This window comes from Cottoperca gobio, chromosome 7, assembly GCF_900634415.1.
Source record: "Cottoperca gobio chromosome 7, fCotGob3.1, whole genome shotgun sequence".
NCBI classification, from domain to species: domain Eukaryota; kingdom Metazoa; phylum Chordata; class Actinopteri; order Perciformes; family Bovichtidae; genus Cottoperca; species Cottoperca gobio.
In genome coordinates, this window is record NC_041361.1 from 9468303 (window position 1) to 9488036 (window position 19734).

At 41.4% G+C, this 19734-nt stretch overlaps 1 protein-coding gene across 5 annotated transcripts; it reads left to right on the plus strand.

Moving 5' to 3' along the window:
- Positions 1-104: 104 nt before the first annotated feature.
- mybpha (myosin binding protein Ha) lies at positions 105-17582 on the plus strand. Of its 5 annotated transcripts, none has more exons than XM_029435531.1 (13): positions 105-363; positions 2155-2268; positions 2579-2635; positions 2933-3067; positions 3487-3654; positions 7533-7621; positions 7747-7942; positions 8281-8420; positions 8944-9103; positions 10044-10180; positions 13344-13530; positions 14138-14194; positions 17262-17582. In XM_029435531.1, the coding sequence occupies exons 1-12, from the start codon at positions 156-158 to the stop codon at positions 14170-14172; spliced, it is 1626 nt and encodes a 541-aa protein (XP_029291391.1). In that variant the 5' UTR covers positions 105-155; the 3' UTR covers positions 14173-14194; positions 17262-17582. The 5 variants fall into 5 exon arrangements, with proteins under 5 accessions (XP_029291391.1, XP_029291393.1, XP_029291394.1 ...); XM_029435533.1 differs by having other exon boundaries at positions 106-363; positions 2582-2635; XM_029435534.1 differs by lacking the exon at positions 2155-2268 and having other exon boundaries at positions 106-363.
- The last annotated feature ends 2152 nt before the right edge of the window (positions 17583-19734 follow it).

A 19734-nucleotide genomic window follows, 5' to 3' on the forward strand; every position in this document is an offset into this window, starting at 1 on the left:
GAAGATGTGACTGAAGTGTGTTGGGGGGGGGGGGGGGTATTAAAAGTCAGGGGATGGGTGGAGTTGTGTACAAGCACACCAACCCTCACGCTATATATATTACTGAAGATCCCTCCTGGCTCCTTCATCCAGAGGACTGGCCATCTGTTAGCACGATGCCAGGCAAACCTGCGCCCATCAAGAAGTCCCCAGCCAAGAAGGAGGCCAAGAAGGCACCTGAGCCCGCCCCGGAGCCTGAACCGGCTCCCGTAGCGGCTCCACCTGCCGAGGCTGCACCTGTGGACGCTGCCCCGGCTGAGGCCGCTCCTGCAGCCCCCGCTGCCCCAGCAGAGGACACCCCCGCTGCTGAAGGAGGTGCTCCAGGTACCCTGCTGGGGCTTAAAACACACGGATAACCGCGAACAAATAGTGGAGCGCTAAACTAACTTTAACTTTACTAATCTAAGCTAGGTTATGCGAGCTAACCGGTTTGAAGTGTAACGGTGACAGACTTGGAGAAATATCACTTACTTGATGTTAGTGACTACTGCTTTTATAAATTACTAGAATTTGGAGCACAGAAGCTAAAACTAATAAGTGTTTTATTTTTTATTGTACAATAAATAAGGCACATTTTAACGACAAAAACAACCGAGCGAGTCCAATCAAAGGAAACGTCAATGCTGCTTTATAATACTTTATAATATTGTATTTGATATCTCATAGCTTGTGATATAATTAGGAACCATGTTGTTTGTATGAGTATAATAAGGAAACGATGAGTAACAAACATTCATAAGGAATTAAGGTACAGTACACATTCAAAGGTAATGCTTTTTGAATTTGTATAGTAGCCTATTATGCTATCTCGTTTAGATATGCAGCAAATAATAGGAATAGTTTTTAATAAACGACTAAAAATATTTTAGTTAATTATTATGCCTAAATGTTTTTCTTCCAGCTGGAGACCAAACTTCACATTTGCAATTCTTAGAATCAGAATACTTTCTGATTCTGATATCCAATAGTGAAAAGCATCACACAAGGTTCTAGTTACTCTGCAAGAGAAATACAATATGTTCTATGGTTTCAATGTCTGAGTTACAGAAAGTACAAATATTATATATATATATATATATATATATATATATATATATATATATATATATATATAGTTAAACATTTGAGGTAAGAAGTCATACATGTGCAAATCTCGTTCATCATTTTAAAATGAACTTCTTTAGCAGTGTTAGTGGAAGCTGATCAACTACATGAGTGCATTGTGCAAACACATGGTGACTACTCTCAACAAAGCTCCAGTCCTCTGACTCCTCAGGTTCAGCTCTCATGCAGCAAAGTGGTGAGACACCACCGACATCACCACAGCCCCTTAAACGACGGACTGCTGCAGCAACTGTGTGACCCTCTCATCACTCTCAGTGAGTGTGTGGAGTCTTAATGAGGTCATCAGTCGTTGAGGCTTTGCAGCTTTGCAAAAAAGGACTATGTTGAAACTTTAGAAGACTCGAAATGTAATAAGCCATTGTCCCTGCATCCTGTAGAAACAGTTCCTGCGAGATGTAAAGGAACAAGTCGCAGCACAAAATGCATGGGACTTACATCAATGGTGGATGTAGTCGAGTGACTGGTATTGTTTTTGCTTGCTAACCTCGACATGTAACTCCTAACTTCAGCTAATGCCACAGCCACAGAGGATGTGACTCAACGACACCTACTGAGGGTGAACACACACCATAGGCGGCCCACCCACAAGCTGTAATGCATGGTGTGTTTGTGTCCCACTGTGCACTACACGTGTTGTGTATGTTTCTTGCTCTGTTCTGTTCTAAACTTCATCGTGGGTAAGCTTTCATCTTTGAACTCTGTCTTTGTAACCAACCCAACCCATGAGGTTTCTCTTTGTGGACATGTGATGCTCTTCTGCTGTGTGTAAATGTCTTACAGTGTCTCCAAAATGTGTTAGTTTTTGGTTCATAAAACCATCTGTCCTTGTCACTGTGAATACCGAAAGCTTCGTCCCCACTGCTTTGTCCTGCTGCTTGCTTCAGTGGAGTGTTTCTTGGTCAAACGAGCTTCAAACTGATTGATTCCCTGCATGAGTAATGTCATAATGTAAGTAACTAATTGGCTTTCGTAATTGCATTTTAACACTAGCTGCTACTCCTGCTGCTGACGATGATGCTCCCGCTGCAGACGCTCTCGCTGCAGACGCTCCTGCTGCAGACGCTCCTGCTGCAGATGCTCCCGCTGTAGACGCTCCCGCAGATGGTAAACATAAACCACCACAGAGATGACAACATTAATACCACAAAACACACTGCAAACAATGATGACTGCTTTATTGAAAATCAAAGCGAGCAAGTGCAATCCATCATGCTTCACCCAGCTGGGAAGACTAGTGGATTGATAACAAAACTTTGATCTCCTGATATCTTTTCCAGTGAAAGTCTGCAGTGATTGGCAGGTTGAATTGTCAATCTATGGGAAAGATGCTCTGGATAGTTATCAGGTCCTTATTTCTGGTGTTTGTCTCTAAAACGACATTAACCTCCTGCTTGTTTGATGCTACCTGCTCCAGCAGAAGCTGCTGTAGTTGACGAGCCGCTAAAGGCCCCCACGCCCCCACCTCCTGCAGGTAACACCAACATTTACGCTCTGCTCCTTTTACACCCAAGAAAGTAATCGGTAACTATTTTGATGATCGGTTATTTTTCAAGCAAACATGCCACTAATTTGTAGCTTCTCAATTGTTCAAACTTGATAAACAGTTTAATCGAGACAATGATGTGCAGATTAATTGATAATTCAAATAATCAGAAGGTGCAGCCCTACACGTGATCATGTTGTATGTGGGGATTTCCAGTGTAATTTCAGCACATCTTACTGTCGCCTTTAACCTTTAATTAATCTAATCTGTTTGAATCCCCTTCAGCCCCCACCAGCGCTCCTCTGGATGTATCTGTGGATGATGTGAACGACTCCAGCCTCACCATTAAATGGAACGAGCCACAGACTATCGGAGACTCAGGCCTGGACGGATACACCATCGAGTACTGCAAGGATGGAAGTAAGCCTGTGTGTGTGTGTATGTATGTGAGGCTGCACCTGTCCCCAGAGTGTCAGAGGGCAGATAGACTCATAGCTGTGTTCAGACCGTATACGGCAGGCAGCGTTTCACCGGCTGTCGCTGTATCTCCTCACACCCATTTTAGAAGCGCTCATTTGCTCAGATGACAGCATGCCTTCTGAGATTTCATCACGGAGGCCAAAGTGTACTTCTTATGAGCAGGTTGTTTGTAAACGTGTGTCGACAGGTGATAAACCACTTAACATGCCCCATTAAGAGATATCTTAAAAGTTTTGGGAGGAATGTGTACATGAAAAAGAATATGTTGCAGCCTCATCAAGCTATTATAACATGTATACTTCAAAGTTAAAACGGCACTAAAAGTTACATACTAACACAAAAACTGTGATTCTCTGCAGCAACAGACTGGATTGCAGCTCAAAAGGAGCTGACCCCAGCTAGCCGCTACTGCATCCATAATCTGACAGCCGGTGACCTGCTGCATGTGCGCGTGGTGGCTGTAAACCCCGGTGGCCGGAGTGAACCTGGTACACTTGCTGAGCCTGTGCCCATCCGTGAGATTGGTGGTGAGTAGAAGCCAACGCTTCACAAACTGTACAACACTTATACGTGTCTACTTTAAGGGGAATTCCAAACAGCCCAGACTGCGATCTTTAATCTGCGAGGCTGTATATGAGTATTAATTATCAAACGTTTGCAAAATGTTGTTGTATTATAGAGGTATAGCACAAAAGTGGCTACAAAATTCCTTAAGTAGAAACAAAAAGTTGCTGCAAAATAGTTTTTCACTGATTTTCACAACTTTTAAAATGTCTGTATCCAACCTCTCTAGCAGGAGCTCTCTGGTGTATGTAACTTATGACCTATCGACAAAATGCTCATGTTGCAGGCGGCGAGGTAGAAGTGGTATTAACTGCCTTGGCCTAAGATGCACTGCACATAAATCTTACAGGTGCAGACAAGACCTTTCAATAGCTGTAAATCATGCTTACACTTGGACACGCACCTTCAGTCGCTACTGCAGGTTTGAGACTGCAAATAAGAAGGTGAAGCACTACCTTTTCCTTTATTAAATCAGTAGCAACAGTCTATGGACCTTTTGGTTTCTTTCTGCCTTAATGAATAAAAACATGTGAAGCTAACAAGAATAAACATGAAATAGTATAAGTGAATATGGAATCATTTCAATCAAATAGCAAGAGGAAAAGGGAGGAATATAATACCAATAAACATCTATATATATATATATATATATATATATATATATATATATATATATAACATTAACCATTAAAATGTTTAGCTGCAGAATTGTTTTCAGCCAAAATGTATGTACATATTTAGAACATACAATAAAACTTCAGCAGAGAAAAACAGGATAAAAAGTATTTCCTCTTCTAGTATTCAGGATCTGTTGCACCGCTGCACCATATGTCTCAAACATGTTGCAGTGGTTAACTGTCTGCTCTAACATGGCTTTTGCTGCATCCGTCTTCAAGATGATTTAACGGAAGTCTGAGTCAGGCAAAGGAAAACGTTTGGCTAATGAGCCATCTGGCAGCCATATTTCAACCCTGTCAGTGTGACCTCACTGTCACTTTCTCACTTCAATTTATGGCAGTAACTTTGTCTGTCGTGTCGTCTCAATGTCTTGCAATAAATAAACGGATCATAATAAAAAAAGTTCTCTTTATGTCCTTTTAAAGTTCACTTTAATGTGATAACACACATTAGCCACTATACATCTTAAAATGGTTTGTGTTAAGAAATGGCTTCAAGATACACACAGACCATCATTTCATGTCATCTCTCTACTACTGTCTGGTATCGAGGGCAAAGAGACACACTGTCAACCTCCTCTTTGCTTCTTTAAACTGAGGTTGGTTTCGTTACTGGAGCCGTAAATTTCCATTAGCGCTCACACTGAGTCACATTGACGTAGTGCAGAAGACCTGAGCTCACATGCCCCAGTTCTCCGCTTTCAGAAGGACAGCTTGTTGTCCTCGAGTGTATTTTACTGGCCGGGGGTTTAAACTGCTGCGAACAAACAGGAAACTTAAGTGGAGAAATGCAGTCATGAACTGGTGGTCAACTGAGGGGAGCGACACATGAGCCTAATTGATGGATTCTAGGCGGCTTGTTGGGGGTAAATTCAGCTGTGTGTCAGTCACACTCTGTCCTAAACAGACATCCATCTACATGTACAAGCTTTTGATAAAGACACACTGTCCTGCATATGCTGAAAGCCCCCCACAAAGACACTTTATCCAGAGACAAAGACAGATTATAAATTGTGACTTGCTGACTGCTGAATGCCGTAATGCCAGCAACACTTCCGAGCATTGCTGGGAAGTGTGCTGATTAGCAGGGATTACGAGTGAGCCAAATCTGGAGGCAGACCTGATCCTCGTGGGGAGTGATGGTTCCAGTAGCCGGATCTCAGCCTCTGCAGCAATGATATGGTGACAAATGTTGGCACGAGGAGGATGAAACACAATGGGCAAGAAACTTTGTTTTGAAGAGGAGCCACAAAGATGAACAGGAAGTTGATTTTTGAGTGAGATAAGAGGACATTTTGTGTGGATGGCAAGTAAAAGAAGCTAGAGCAGGGTAAGAGAGGCGATGGAGGTCAGCAGCTTGGTTTTATGTATCCCGTAAGCCCAGGGAGCTTTCCAGACATTTGCTGCTTATGCAGAAACGCGCATCCCGCTGTTCCTGATACTTAGCACCCGGCCATCCAACATAGTGGATTGAGTAAATGACTCCAGTCCCAATCACGGCGCAATTCCATCCATATCACTTTACACACCAGCAGTTTCCACAATTGATTTTGTGTGTCTACAGTTTCCAATCTGTTGTACTTCAGTGTTTCTAGATGTGATGTTTGATCACTTCACTCAGTTTGAAAGTGATGACATCTTCCTGCTGCTTCTTTGTGCAGGACATGAGGGAACACATGTCGAGGTTTATCCAAGTTTCTCGTCACCTAAGCTATTTAGAGAGCTGCTGAGGATGCAGGGTCTTCCTCTTTTGCCTCTCTCTGCCCAGATACTGGATTTTTCCACTCGCACTCAAACTTTCTTAAGCTATATTTTGTGCATGTCTTCTTATAATCGTCGATAAGACCGGTAGATGGATCTATTTTTTACTTTAATAACCACACAGATGTTGACTCTTGTAGTTTGTTAAGATAAATGTGGTATCTATTATTCTGTTCTTTATATGTTTGTCTTTGTGTAGGTATGATGAATTGAAAGATACTGCAGTGACAGTGATTTTTAATCTTACAAGCAACAAGCATCGTTTGGTCTCTAAAATGATAAAAAGAATTGTGAATAAATTTCACAAAAATTTATTCACAAATTATTCACAAAGAGTGATTTCTTCAATTTGCTTGTGTTGTCTGATCCAGAGTCCAACATCGAAAGATGTTTAATCTATTATTTACATTGCAGCAATTTGTCATATTTTAATAACTGAAACCAGAGAATATTTGGCTCCTGTCTCCACCACCTCCTCTGGACACTGTGGAGGTGGTGGGAGACAGGAGAATGACAGCCAAGCTGTCATCTCTATTGGACACCATGTCCCCCCTCCCCCCGCAGGACACTTTGTCCGCACTGTGCAGCTCCTTCAGCGACAGGCTGCTTCACCCGCGTGTCTCAGGGAGAGATACTGTGGGTCCTTTCTCCCTGCAGCGGTCAGACTGTACAATCCCCACGGCCCCTCGGAGACCACCACACCAAGAACAGACTATTCCATCACTGTTGTGCAATTCTCACTGTTATGTGCAATATTCACTTTTACAACTTTTATCAACGACTTTGTACTTATACTACTTGTGCTCTATTTTATTCTATTAAATTATTGTGTGCTCGCCACTTTACTTTCTTGTTCTTTTGGTGTAACAAGGTAAATGTCCCCGTCGTGGGACTAGTAAAGGGATTCTCATTCTGAAACGATAAATCGTTTATTGAATAAATTGAGGATTAATAGTTTTATCAACTAATCATTGCAGCTCTGAATCATACATTATAATCGTCATTCTAAAATGTCTAAACTAGTTAAGAACACATTTGTACTAACACATTTACTATCAAATCTATTCAAATAGATTTTATGTGATAAGTTTGGATCGTTGGACCGTCGGAGCCAACGTGGGGGTTAAATTTAGCTCCTTCAGTCATGTTCTCTAATCAGCTTTGCCTCGCAGTGGCTCGTCTCTTTAGGTCTTGTTGACCTGTCATACATGTCCCCACTTTGAAGACACACATGTGCAGTGGACATCACACAATTTGTACATAGCCTGCTGCTAATGCTAGCTTAGGTTGTTAACTGGATGATTTATTTATGTATGTGTCCAGGTTATGTCAATATAACAAATGAGTCATAACAGATGATGAATAAGGCGCAAGATAAAAATGTCTAACTTCTTGTGTTTCAGCCCGTCCCAGGATTCGCATACCCCGCGCTCTCAGAATACGCACTGTCAAGCAGGTTGGAGAGCAGATCAACCTGGTCATCCCCTTTCTTGTAAGCTAGCATGTAAACACACCACCTGTATAGATCATGTATACCATATACAGAAAGCTTCACAGACATCACGCTTTACGTTGCATCTTCTCATCTATTGTCTCTTGTCTCCCCCGACTCCTCAGGGAAAGCCTAAACCTGTGGTGTCCTGGCTAAAGGACGGTGAGCCTGTGGATACAAAAAAGGTCAACATCCGGAACAGTGACAAGGACAGCATCATTTTTATCCGCAACGCTCAGAGGGAGGACACCGGTGTTTACGAGATGACGGTTAAAGTGGACAGCTTTGAAGACAAAGCCTCCATCGCCCTTCAGATTGTGGGTGAGTCGCACATGCTTATGTTTACACACAAACGACACACACATGTGTGTGACGGTGTGAATGAGGACTCATTTCAGACTTCCCTGTTGAATCTGCTCAGCTGGTTGTGCAGCTGGCTTTGTTGGAGACTCGTGACTTGCTCCAAGAAATTCAAAGCACTGTTCAACATACATCACACCTCTAACAATGATGCCCTTTGACCCTGCTGTCAGCTGGCCTCACGTTAGGGGCATTATCATACGGTTTACTTTTGATCTTGGGAGCAGACACCTTTCATGCTTTGAGGAACACACTGGTTATGATTTTAATCTTTTATAAATACTTGTATGTCTCCTCAGAGCGGCCCGGCAATCCTGCCAGTGTGAAGCTGGTGGATGCCTGGGGCTTCAACGCAGCTCTGGAATGGACCCCTCCCAAGGATAATGGCAACACAGAGATCACTGGATACACCATCCAGAAGGCAGACAGGAAGACCGGGGTATGGCAGACGTTCACATACAAGTACACCAGGCCAATCACATTGTCAGACTGTGTGAAGACATCAGCTGCATTTATATTAGACAGGAAGAGGATAACAGGAGTCCCACCATGGATACCTATAGAGTAGGGTTTGATTTAAGTGTCTGATAGCGCCACCGCAACAATAGACAGATGTATGTATGTGTATCGTATATAATCAGGCCTGCCATGCTTTTATTCTATTCCCCATTGTAACTGTGTTTACATTATCTCATTCACTGAATATGAGACTCATGCCGTGCACTCAGCCACAGTCGAGCAGAAGATTTTTCAACTTTATGTTGTATTCACTCTGAACAACATCTACCGGCATCGGAAACTTGGAAACACAATTACTATATGAAAACTCCCCCCAAACTTCCAACCTGAAGATATCCGGCTTATGATGGGCTGATAATAAACAATCCAAAGAGGAAGCATCACAGTATTATTTTCTATCCTTGCTTTGCTAAACTAGCCATGTGTTGCGTCTCCACGTGCAGGAATGGTTCTCGGTGCTGGAGCACTACCACAGGCTAACTGCCACCATCTCAGACCTCATCATGGGAAACGTGTACTCCTTCAGAGTGTTCGCTGAGAACCAAGTGGGCATCAGTGAGATGAGCACTGTCACCAAGGGGGTGGCCACCATCCAGAAGACAGGTGATCTTCTTGATTCATTCCTTAATTCTTCTGAGGTCAATGTGTCGACATGATGAAGAGTGTAGCCACAGGGTTGCAGTACAAGTAGGTTCCTTAATGAGCTGCAGTAAGTGTGTCAGAGTCTTGATAGTGTGTTTAACGTGAGGACTTCAGTGGAAATGGCCTTGGCACTGCTTCAATCGTAAGTGTGCAGCTCACTTGGTTAGTGTCCAGCTACTACTGAAATAACTTTTAAGAGGCTCTGACAACATTAAGACAGCTGGCAGAGCAAATGTTGCTCTTCCTGTGTGAGTGTGAGTGTGTGTGTGTGTGTCCAAGTTCCTGAGTGTGTTCTCGCTCTCTCACTTTATTCTTGACACAACTACTTTAGTCACTTCATGTGAACAACCAAGTGCAACGCTAAGAAGGCTTTCTAGGTCTGACACTGTCTTAAAATGTGTGCAGTTATCCCCGTAATTAAATAATTATTGCGCCTCCTGCTTCTCTATGAAAGTTTGCATCACTCTTTCCAATTTGGGCGTTTGGAATCACTGATTGGATCGAGGAACGTGGATCGAAACATAATTGGCCGGATATTGTGATGTCAGAATTGTGAACGAAAGGGATTTTGACAGCGTGGGCAAAGGGGAAGTGACTGAGTAGAGAGGAGCGAGGATTCCCAACATAGGGAAAGTGAGAGGGGAAAGATCTTCCTTATCGAACTTTCACCAAAGCTAAAGCATCGCTGTCAATTGTAGCCACAGTGGCCACAGTTCAGCAACAGTGACATAGTTCCACTTTCAGACACAGTTAGCCTCTAGTGGCAATACTTTTGTGCGTGACACAAAGATCTTTCATACTATTCATGGTGTAGTCTAGATATCTTCATCATATTGTTGTTTTATTAACAATACCTACAAGTCGTCATTGAGATACTTAACCTTGTTCCATGTGTTCACAGGTATTGTCTACAAGCCTCCTCAGTACCCTGAGCGTGACTACAACGAGGCACCCAAGTTCACTACACCCCTCAGCGACCACGCTGCCACTGTGGGATACACCACCAGGCTGCTGTGTTCAGTCCGTGGATGCCCCAAGGTCAGACACCTTATACACTTACTGTTTGTACACGCACTGCAGTTTGCATAGAAGCCCCATGGTTCATTATGTGTCATGCCCATGACCCTTGCTGTACCCTTTACAGCTTAATATGCAGTTTGTGCTCATGTTTCCACCAGCTATAGTAAATCTTCTCAGTGTATCGTCTCCAGGATCACAATAATATTCCTGTTATAAATATAAACTGATAGCTAAAGCCAACAGCTAGCATTTTTAACCACATGTTCACTAAACATAGCAAGGAGGGGCTGAGGAAACATCTGGAAGAGGGTCATGTCTTCTTAATATTTTCCATATTTTCCATATTGCAGGAAGTTGAAGTCTATTTTGCTGATACAACATTTGTTATTTTATATTTAAACAGTGTCGTTTACTGGGGATCATCGATTAATCATCTGAGTGTGGGATGTACTGCTTCACATAAGGTTTTAATGTCCCTGCTATAAAGATCCACTGTAGGAGCGGGGCAGGGCTTGCACTGGTATGTCTATGTGAAGTTCCAGTATGTCTCTAACTGTTGTTGGCGGCTGCTGCTCTGGTTAAACATATCTTTACAGTTGTCTGGCTGACGCAGACGGCTTAGGTGGCTGGCCATGGTGGAAATGAGTCCTAGCTGTCCTTGACTTCTCAGCAAGGACAGCAGTAGTTGTCTGCACATGCCAGTTCATTTGAGACAAATCAAACAGGAACTGATATAGGCTCAAGCTAATTAGTAAAAAAATAAAAATAAACTAAATGCGGGCAGACAGCGGATGAGAACAAATATATGTGTGTTAGAAAAAATGATTGTGCACTATTTAAACATCTAAATCAACTAATATTATCCAGCATACTCTTGCATGCTTTTATTGTGAAAGCCTGCCTGACACTGCGTGGAATGTATCGCCATCCTCGGCTGGATTTGTGATTCAAGAGCGAACAACCCATCTTAAACCATGGGCCCAAGTTTAAGTAGTTTGTAGTTCTTCATTACCACCAACCGCGTCAATGTCACGCCAAATAACAGTGCTGGATGCAGGAAGAACAGCTATTCAATTTAACAATATAGCACGCAGTGAGAAATGTATTGCTTCAATCGACTACATAAACCATCAACACTAATTGGACATCTACATCAAAGGTGGCAAATGTTCCCTTTAAGTGCCTGTCTCTGTGGACCAGCAGGCAACTGAGTCAGAGCAGCTGTGTTAAAACACACACACTCATCATCTGTAAGGGGCCATGGAAAGAGAGGCATCCAATACCTCTTTCATACAAGAGACCCACATACTCTGAATGTATAACCTGAGTTTGACCCCATGTTTGACCCCATTCACAGTTCCTCACACATCACTATAAGCCACATAATATTATATATAATTACAAACAACTTGATTACATAAATTACAATTTCAGTTTTCATGTATTTCTCTCAAACACTCAACAATCACTTTTTTCAATAGCCTCGATAAGCAAATGTACTCGGTATGATAACCATCAACTTTAATACTGCGATACTGGTATGCCGTTACAACCCTATTGTCTTTATATAACTTCTATAAATTAAATAATGTCACACTTTGGGCACTTGTGTTATAGTGTGTGTGTTTATAGGCTCTGGCTCAGAGTCCAGAGCCTTATGAGGAGATCTGAGGGAGGTCCAGCAGAAAGGCATGTATAGTGATAAGTTGTCTTGCTGTCTCCGATAAAGAGCTGTCACATATGGAGGCAGAGGCTACATGGGTAGCTGTTAGAGAGAATGGAGAGGGGATAGATAAGAGGGGAGGACAAATAAGAGACAATGATAAGAAGCACAGCCTGTTGTCCTGTCATGATAAGTGGAGATGTTGCTGTATCATGGAAGGTACTATTTTTACGTAGGTACATCCAGACTGCAGCACTGTAATCAGTGTGACTGACTATCCCTGTAACATCCACATGGATGCCCAAAGATAGAAATATGATGCGACCGGTAAAACGATAAAGGAAGATAAAATAAGAAGAGATGAGTGGATGGATTTACATTGTCTGGCTCTCTTATCGTGTTTGTGCAGAACGCAGTGTCGCCCTGGTATTTTATTGTATCTATTTTTTTGACACACAACTCCCCAGCATTACTATCCATAGAGAAGCGCAGCTAGCTGAAAATGCATCCCCTCATGTAGAACCTGCAGCTCTGCCAAGATAAACAACACGAGCAGCATTACCATTTGTTGGTGGTGGTGGTTTACAACTACATCACAAACATCAGCAGCAGCATCTCCTCGCTGCCAAAGGCTCAGATATACAGTACTTGGTCTACTGCCCAGGATGCAAACGTGCCCCTCTTTTTTCAGCATCGTCCACCATCAGAGACGGCAATGGAGATGGAGAAGACTCAACGGATGGAATTAGTTTTTACTGAACAGTGTTTGCCCAGCTAGTTAGAGTTTAAAAAAAATCATGTTAAACTTTCAAATGATGAGCTTCTAGAGGTTCGACGCTGCCTCTCTACAGCCTGGTACTTGTAAATGTAAAAGTTGAAAAATGATTTTACTGAAGTCAATAGTATTAATCTGTGGATCTTAAAAGTCTGTTCACCGTTGTCACTTCGTCAGAGAATAACCTACATACTGACAACATGTTTGACTTTCTTTACCATCAAAACTCAGTTCACAAAATTCTTAAAATAGAAGAAACATCTATTTTGAAAACTTGTTGTGAGCAGCAATGAAGAACTAAATATGTTTTGCACATCGGTGATGAAAGGATCAAAACAAACCCTTCTGAAATGCATCAGCTGAGCTGAAATCCAATAACCAGAGTCTCCTTGCATGAAGCTGAACCGTGAGGAAATCCATGCAGGGAATGTCACTGAAGGCCGGAGCAGCACATACCTGAGGAGACTTATATTACTCCCTTTCTACCCAACTGTCACACTCAGCACAGTGTGTGCACAGTCTGAGCTCGCTGGAAGACAAGCTGACAACAACTGAAAGCCCAGTTTACTCAAATGTTCTGACATGTAAAACTATTAATAAGCAGTTCTACATACATACACTGGAAAGGGACCCTAAATCAATCAAAAGTTCACTCTAGATCGCTGCTGATGTTTTGAACCTTTGCAGGGAAACTAGATTTGAGGTATAATGTAGTTTATAAATGTCTCCTCTTGTCCTCTCAGCCTAAGATCGAGTGGTTGAAGAATCTGATGGTCATCGGGGACGATCCCAAGTATCGTAAGCTCTCTAACCAGGGCATCTGCTCCCTCGAGATCCGTAAGCCCTGCGGCTTCGATGGCGGTATATACACCTGCAGAGCCAAGAACGCCCAGGGAGAGGCCGCTGTCTCCTGCAAGCTGGAGGTCAAACGTACGTATCTGCATTCAAATAAAGGATAACGTTTTGTCAATGCAGTCCAAATCTATTGAGGTTACAACATGTCTTTAAAGGAATTGTTCTACGTTTTAGGAAATACTTTTATTCAAGAGTTAGATGAGAAGATACCATTTTCATGTGCCCTAAATATAAATCTAACACCAGCAGCTGGTTAGCTTTGCATAAAGACTGGAAGCATGTCTAAAGTTCACAAGTTATATTTTGTTGTTTTTTAAAATCTGTACAAAAAGTTAAAAACAAGGTTATGTTCTGATGATTTTTAGACTTCTGTTTGTTTTTTTACGGATTAGACAAGATATGAGATGTTGAACAGTGAGCTTTAGAGGGTCCGCTGAATCTGTTTCCTTTAGACAGCCAGGCTAGCTGTTTCCCCGTTTCCAGTCTTTATGCTAAACTAAGCTAACTGGCTGCTGACTTGATATTTATTTATTTAATACAGTGGTAAAGTGTGACACATTTGGAGAATCTGTTATTGGTACCAGTTGATGATTCCACAACTCCAAATTATAACCACAATAATATAGCAGAACTTTAAACCATTTAAAACACATAAATAAACTGTATGTTTCTCTCCTAACAGAGGTTATTCTTCCAGAGTCAGACAAGGGCAAATAAACCAACAGCGAAACCTACAGAGGTAAGAAAGAGAGAACCGTGTTCAGTAGTAAAGTGTTTTGGACACAAACGTGTCACCAGTGCAAGCACCACTATATATCTTTCTCCATCTTTCCTTATCACTTAATGAAATATCCTTTTAATCGTGTGTTACTACTAACACTGCTCATTACTGCTTTTACACACGTGTGAGATACTGACACCGTTCTTTCAGATTTCGATAACACTCCCCCTCCTGCTGAACAGCCATGAATTGCCGTGTTTTTAAACTCATAGCATTAAATTAAAACCAATAACAACTCATTCGTCCTTCCCTCTTGCCTTCTTCTTTCCTTTTCATCCGTGTTAACCCACTTCTGCTCCCTCCTCTCCACCTTCCTCCTCTGTAAAGCTTGAGCCCTGTTTTTGGATGTGGTAATGTGGCAAAGATTAATGTCTTGACAAATAGAAATACCAAATTTGCTGTTTTCACAGCGTTAACATTTCTATTCATAGCCTCACTATCGGGCAGCCACATTCGGGTTTTGGTATTGGCACTTTCATTTAAGCTTTTCAAATGCCCGAGTGGTGTAGCCTTTCACGGAGTGCCAGGAGGCTTTGCTCACAGTGTCATTTCAACTGCTGACAAGAGATTCCTCATTAAAGTGTTGAACAAAAAAAGAAAGAAGAAGCATGAAGTAATGAGAGAGGGTGGTAAGATTGAAAAATACAAAAGGTTTGAGCAGGAAAGTGATGAGACAGATGACTAAACATGGTGGTAAAGGATGCTAGGAGAGTTGAAGGTTGTCAACGAGTTAAAGAGTGAAGGATAATGGTTTTATCTTACTGTAAAGGACATACCACTGGTTCTTTTTACGGCACTGTGAAACACTATCCCTTTCCATGCCTGCTGTACATTCGAAACATGTCAGTAAGAGGCCATTTACCTATATAATATATTTTACATTATAGTCTAATATACTTCCTCTTCCTTCTCTTAATCCTCTCCACTGACCACCACCTTAGTATATATTGGTGTTGACTACAATCTGTGTTGCCCAACACTAGTAATGCACAATTATTTGCATGAAGGCAATGACTTAAATAGCACATTTATATGTGCTGCCTTTAGTGTGATTAATCTATGACAACAGTGCGTGTGCAATTTGGTCATTATTTACATTTCTACCATACCTTCATCACATTTATATACAGATTTTATTAACTGTATATTGTAAATAAAAGCGGTCCAGTGATGAATAAATGACGAGGCCTTTTGTGGTACCTTTGGGACGAGGATGCAGCGGGTAAACGGGCAATGTGTATTATTTTTTCTTGGAATTCTTTTGGACACGTTGATGCATAGCCACAAGCACGGGGTCACTTCTATGCACATATGCACAAATTATAAATGGTTTTCAAAATGACCAAATGATCCTGAAGCAAAAATCGTGCTGTTAAAATGGAATTTATAAAAAGGGGAAAAAGGGGAATGCACCATTACAGTTTACAAGGATATTGCAGAAATTGGAGTTGGAGCAAAAAGTGCAAAATAATAAATAACATTTTTAAAGGCGATAATCTGTTTTCTTCTTTTTGAAAACAAATCCCATGAAAAAGACCAAACCAACAGTGTGTTTAATCTCTGTGCTGATTTAACCAGCCTGTGTGAGCCTCTCAGCCAAGAAGACATTTGTTCCCACTAAAGATGCAAATCTTCAAAAAAGGGTCCGTAATATATGCATTCACATAGAGAGAAAAAAGATGAATTGCCTACAACAGCTGGGCACGGTACTTAAATTATTCAAATGAAAGTACAATATTTATCAGGGTCTATTTTCAGCAGCAGATTTGGAGTGTTATTGAGTATTTTGACTCACAAAAAACTATATTTCCTGTGTTCATGGATGCAGTGTTTCTTTTTAAAATGATTTATATTATATTATAGTGGATAAATGGAGATCCATGACACAGAGGAATAAGAAGTATCAGGCTTTGCTACACCAACAATACTTTTAGTTTAATTCATTCTTTGTTGCTTTTTAGTCTTTCTATGGGATTTGATGACGAACCCTAACCCACACTATTGCTGACACTGTATACCCAGATAGTGTTTATATATACAGTAGTTGACAGTTTCAAACTGAAAATATTTAACATTTTGCAAACAGGTGTACACTCAGAGGAAGGTTGTGTGTCATTTTGGTAATTAACCTTGAATATCAATTCTTCGAAATTGACATGAGCAAATAGAGTAGATGCTGTTGTTATGCTCCATGCCCTCTACAAAGATGATCTTCAGTACGGTCAGGGACACGCGTGTGTTCACACTATACTGCAAATGGGGTCACATGCCTGCCTGACTACCCCCCAAAGTGGCTCGAGTGATCAAATCTGCATCCTTGATGTGGTTGGATGCATTCACACCTGTATTTACAGCTGTCCACTTGTGATCATGTTACCGAAGACACATTTTCATGCCGAGTGTAAACTGCGGCCTATAGATGACGTGATCATGTTTGTGAGTTTCAGGATGCAGTCCCATTAGGCAGAGCCATACATGGGAGGGCCCCTCAAGGGGAGAACAAGGAATTAGGCAGCGAGCGCCTTTGGGTGGGGGTTAGGGGTGATGTCAGCGCTGCACTTCGCAGCTTCTAAAAGTTCCTCCAGATGATTTGACATACAGCCAAACTCCTCACATTACCGCAAGTCAACAGGCAGAGGGGAGCGCTGTGAGAAGAAGGGAGAATCGGCTAAGGGGGCAGAAACCGAGCCAGATAATCCTTTATGGAAAATACGCAGTAAATCTCTCTCTCACTCTCACTCACACACACACACACACACACACACACACACACACACACACACACACACTTTCTACCGGCACATTCTTAGCTGAAGTGTTTCTTAACACCCTATGACCCCATTTAAGTCTGTTCTTGCTTTAATTATCTTTCCACCAGTGCCTTTTTAAAGGACCAGCGGAAGTCCAGGTCTTATGTTTTAAGTGTGTGAGTGTGTGTGTTGTGTGTGGGTGTGTGTGTGTGTGTGTGTGTGTGTGTTTTTATACGACATCCCTCTAACCCTTTCTTTGTTTTTCTCTTATCTAGTCCAGAGTGTTTGAGGAGGTGAGAGAAACGTCGTGGCTGCCTGTGCAGCAGTGTGTACATAATGAAGAAAGGGACAGAACAACATACCAACATCTCAATATCTATTTCCACCCTTACCCATCCCGACTCACACACTCCTCCCAGTATGCACGGAAGACCCACGCCACCCAACCCATCCCAGTTTGCCAAATGTTTTATGGTATTTTAGTTGGTGACATGTATGTAAGGCTATATTTATGATGTTTTTTTCTGCCTGTGTCCATGTGCTGTTTGTTACAGTGTATATATATGTACTACTCAATAAAACAGTGAACCCTTAGACATGCTTTTGCAATGACTGTATGGATGTTTAATTAAAAGTATTTTATCACTTATGTGGATTTCTACACAAATTTGACACATTGCTACAACATCGTTTTAAGATAAATAACATTTTGAGGTTGGGGGTTAGATTACTTATTTTGTCATAATATAGTATTTATAATATACAGACAGATCTGCTGCCTTTCAAGGGATGCCACGGTGGCATTGTGAAGAAGAGTTGGTTTGTCGAAATTACAAAAAGTTGGACTATCTTGAAAGGTAGTCCTGAAAAGTTTCTGACTTTGCTCTTTCACAAAAGATCACAGCTTCAGGCAGCTTTTTAATTCTTTATCAATCCCTTATTTACTTCCCATGTTGATGCCACTGCCAGTCCAACAAGGTCAAATCAAATGTATTCATATAGTCCAATATCACAAATTATACATTTGTCTCAGTGTGCTTTACAGACTGTACAGGTTACGACACCCTCTGTCCTTAGACCCTCGCATCGCACAAGGAAAAACTTCCTAAAAGAACCCCCATAATTAAAGGGGGAAACATGGAAGAAACCTCAGGGAGAGCAACTGAGGAGGGATCCCTCTCCCAGGACGGACAGACGTGCAATAGATGTCGTGTGTACAGGATAAACAACATAGTACAAATACAACATTTGACAGAAATGATGTTGTGATCAAAAAAGAGAAAGTATGGATGAACCCAGGATAATGTCAAAAAGGCTTCCCGGTGTCCAGCAGGACCAGGGCAGCAGGCGCAGGCGGTGTGTCCTTACCTGCCAGTGTTCAGCCCATGGATGTGTTAGTTTTTTTTACACAAAACTCAAGTCCAAAGCACCTGTGTGGCGTCTCTTACCTTGAATTTAAAAGGACACATATAGGTTTATTTACTCTTATTAATAACAGTATTTTTTTAGAAGTAAACATATGTGTTACCATGTGTCAGATAATTTGCAGAAGTGGTTTCCACTACCATTTTTCAGGTTGTTTTCTGTTCCCAACATAATACATTTCCATAAAAACAATGTTATTGCGTATAAAGACGATCTTACTGCTTATTGTACATTCATTTGTGTGTAGGAAACAGCTGATTTTTCCAATAATACTCAGAGTAATATGTCACCAGGATAAGTAGGTTTATATTAAACTTTGATTCATTTGTTTGAGATACAGTATGCAGGGTCAGCTGTGACTGGAGAGGAGATGATCAGATCTCCTGTGTTATACTGACACCTTATGGTGAGTATGGTGATTCAAACCCAGAGACAGGAGCAGAGATGTGTTTTATGTTGACACATCTCAGCCTTACAGGAAGTCCTACTTTACCAGAGAGGGCATGGAAACTTCAGCACTTACTTTCTTCTGAAGTAATCACTCTTGACAATATGTTTAAACATTTAGATTTTTTTAAATGTGTATATGCTGTATATGTAGGAGTTTTAATGGGAATTAAGTATAATATATTTGCCTGTCTAGAAGGCAACTTTCAGCTGAACACAAAAGGATGTCATAGTGATGCTTGTGGTTAATAGACTGGGTGTAAAAACAACAACCCTGTAGCTTCCGTTCAAGTTCCCAACATCTTGTCACACCCACAGGGTAGAAAAGATAGAAGATACAATAGTAACTTATAGTTTTAGAAAGAGATTTTGGTTTTAGTTCTTGCTTTAAATTCAGTCTAAATTCAGTGTCGGCTGAAAAAGAATCAATGAAAAATATTTAAATAAAAAGCTGCTCTATGGTTAATAAAGTCTACATGAAACAGCAACAGGACCGAGTGGTTTGGTGTCACTAATGCTATCTTCGGTATGTTCATTCCTCTAAGAGCTGAGAGGTAATAATAGATATTTGAGATAATCTGGACTTTCTTAGACACGGCATACAATAAACACAATATTTTTAGTAGGATATACAACACAGATTGTAAGTCTTGTGAAAAGCATTAATGTTCTTGCACGTTGTTTCTATTCCCCAAACCCCCCCCCCATCACTTTTTAGCAGAAATCAGCAATCTAAATTCATGCTGAGTGTGGTTGACCATCACATTTCCTGTTACTTTTACAAAAAGAAAAGCAGATGTCAGAGACAGGAAAGCTACTGTCCTGAGGTGAGTTTAGAAATGAAATTGTCACACGCCCATCTCGTGTGCAGTCTAT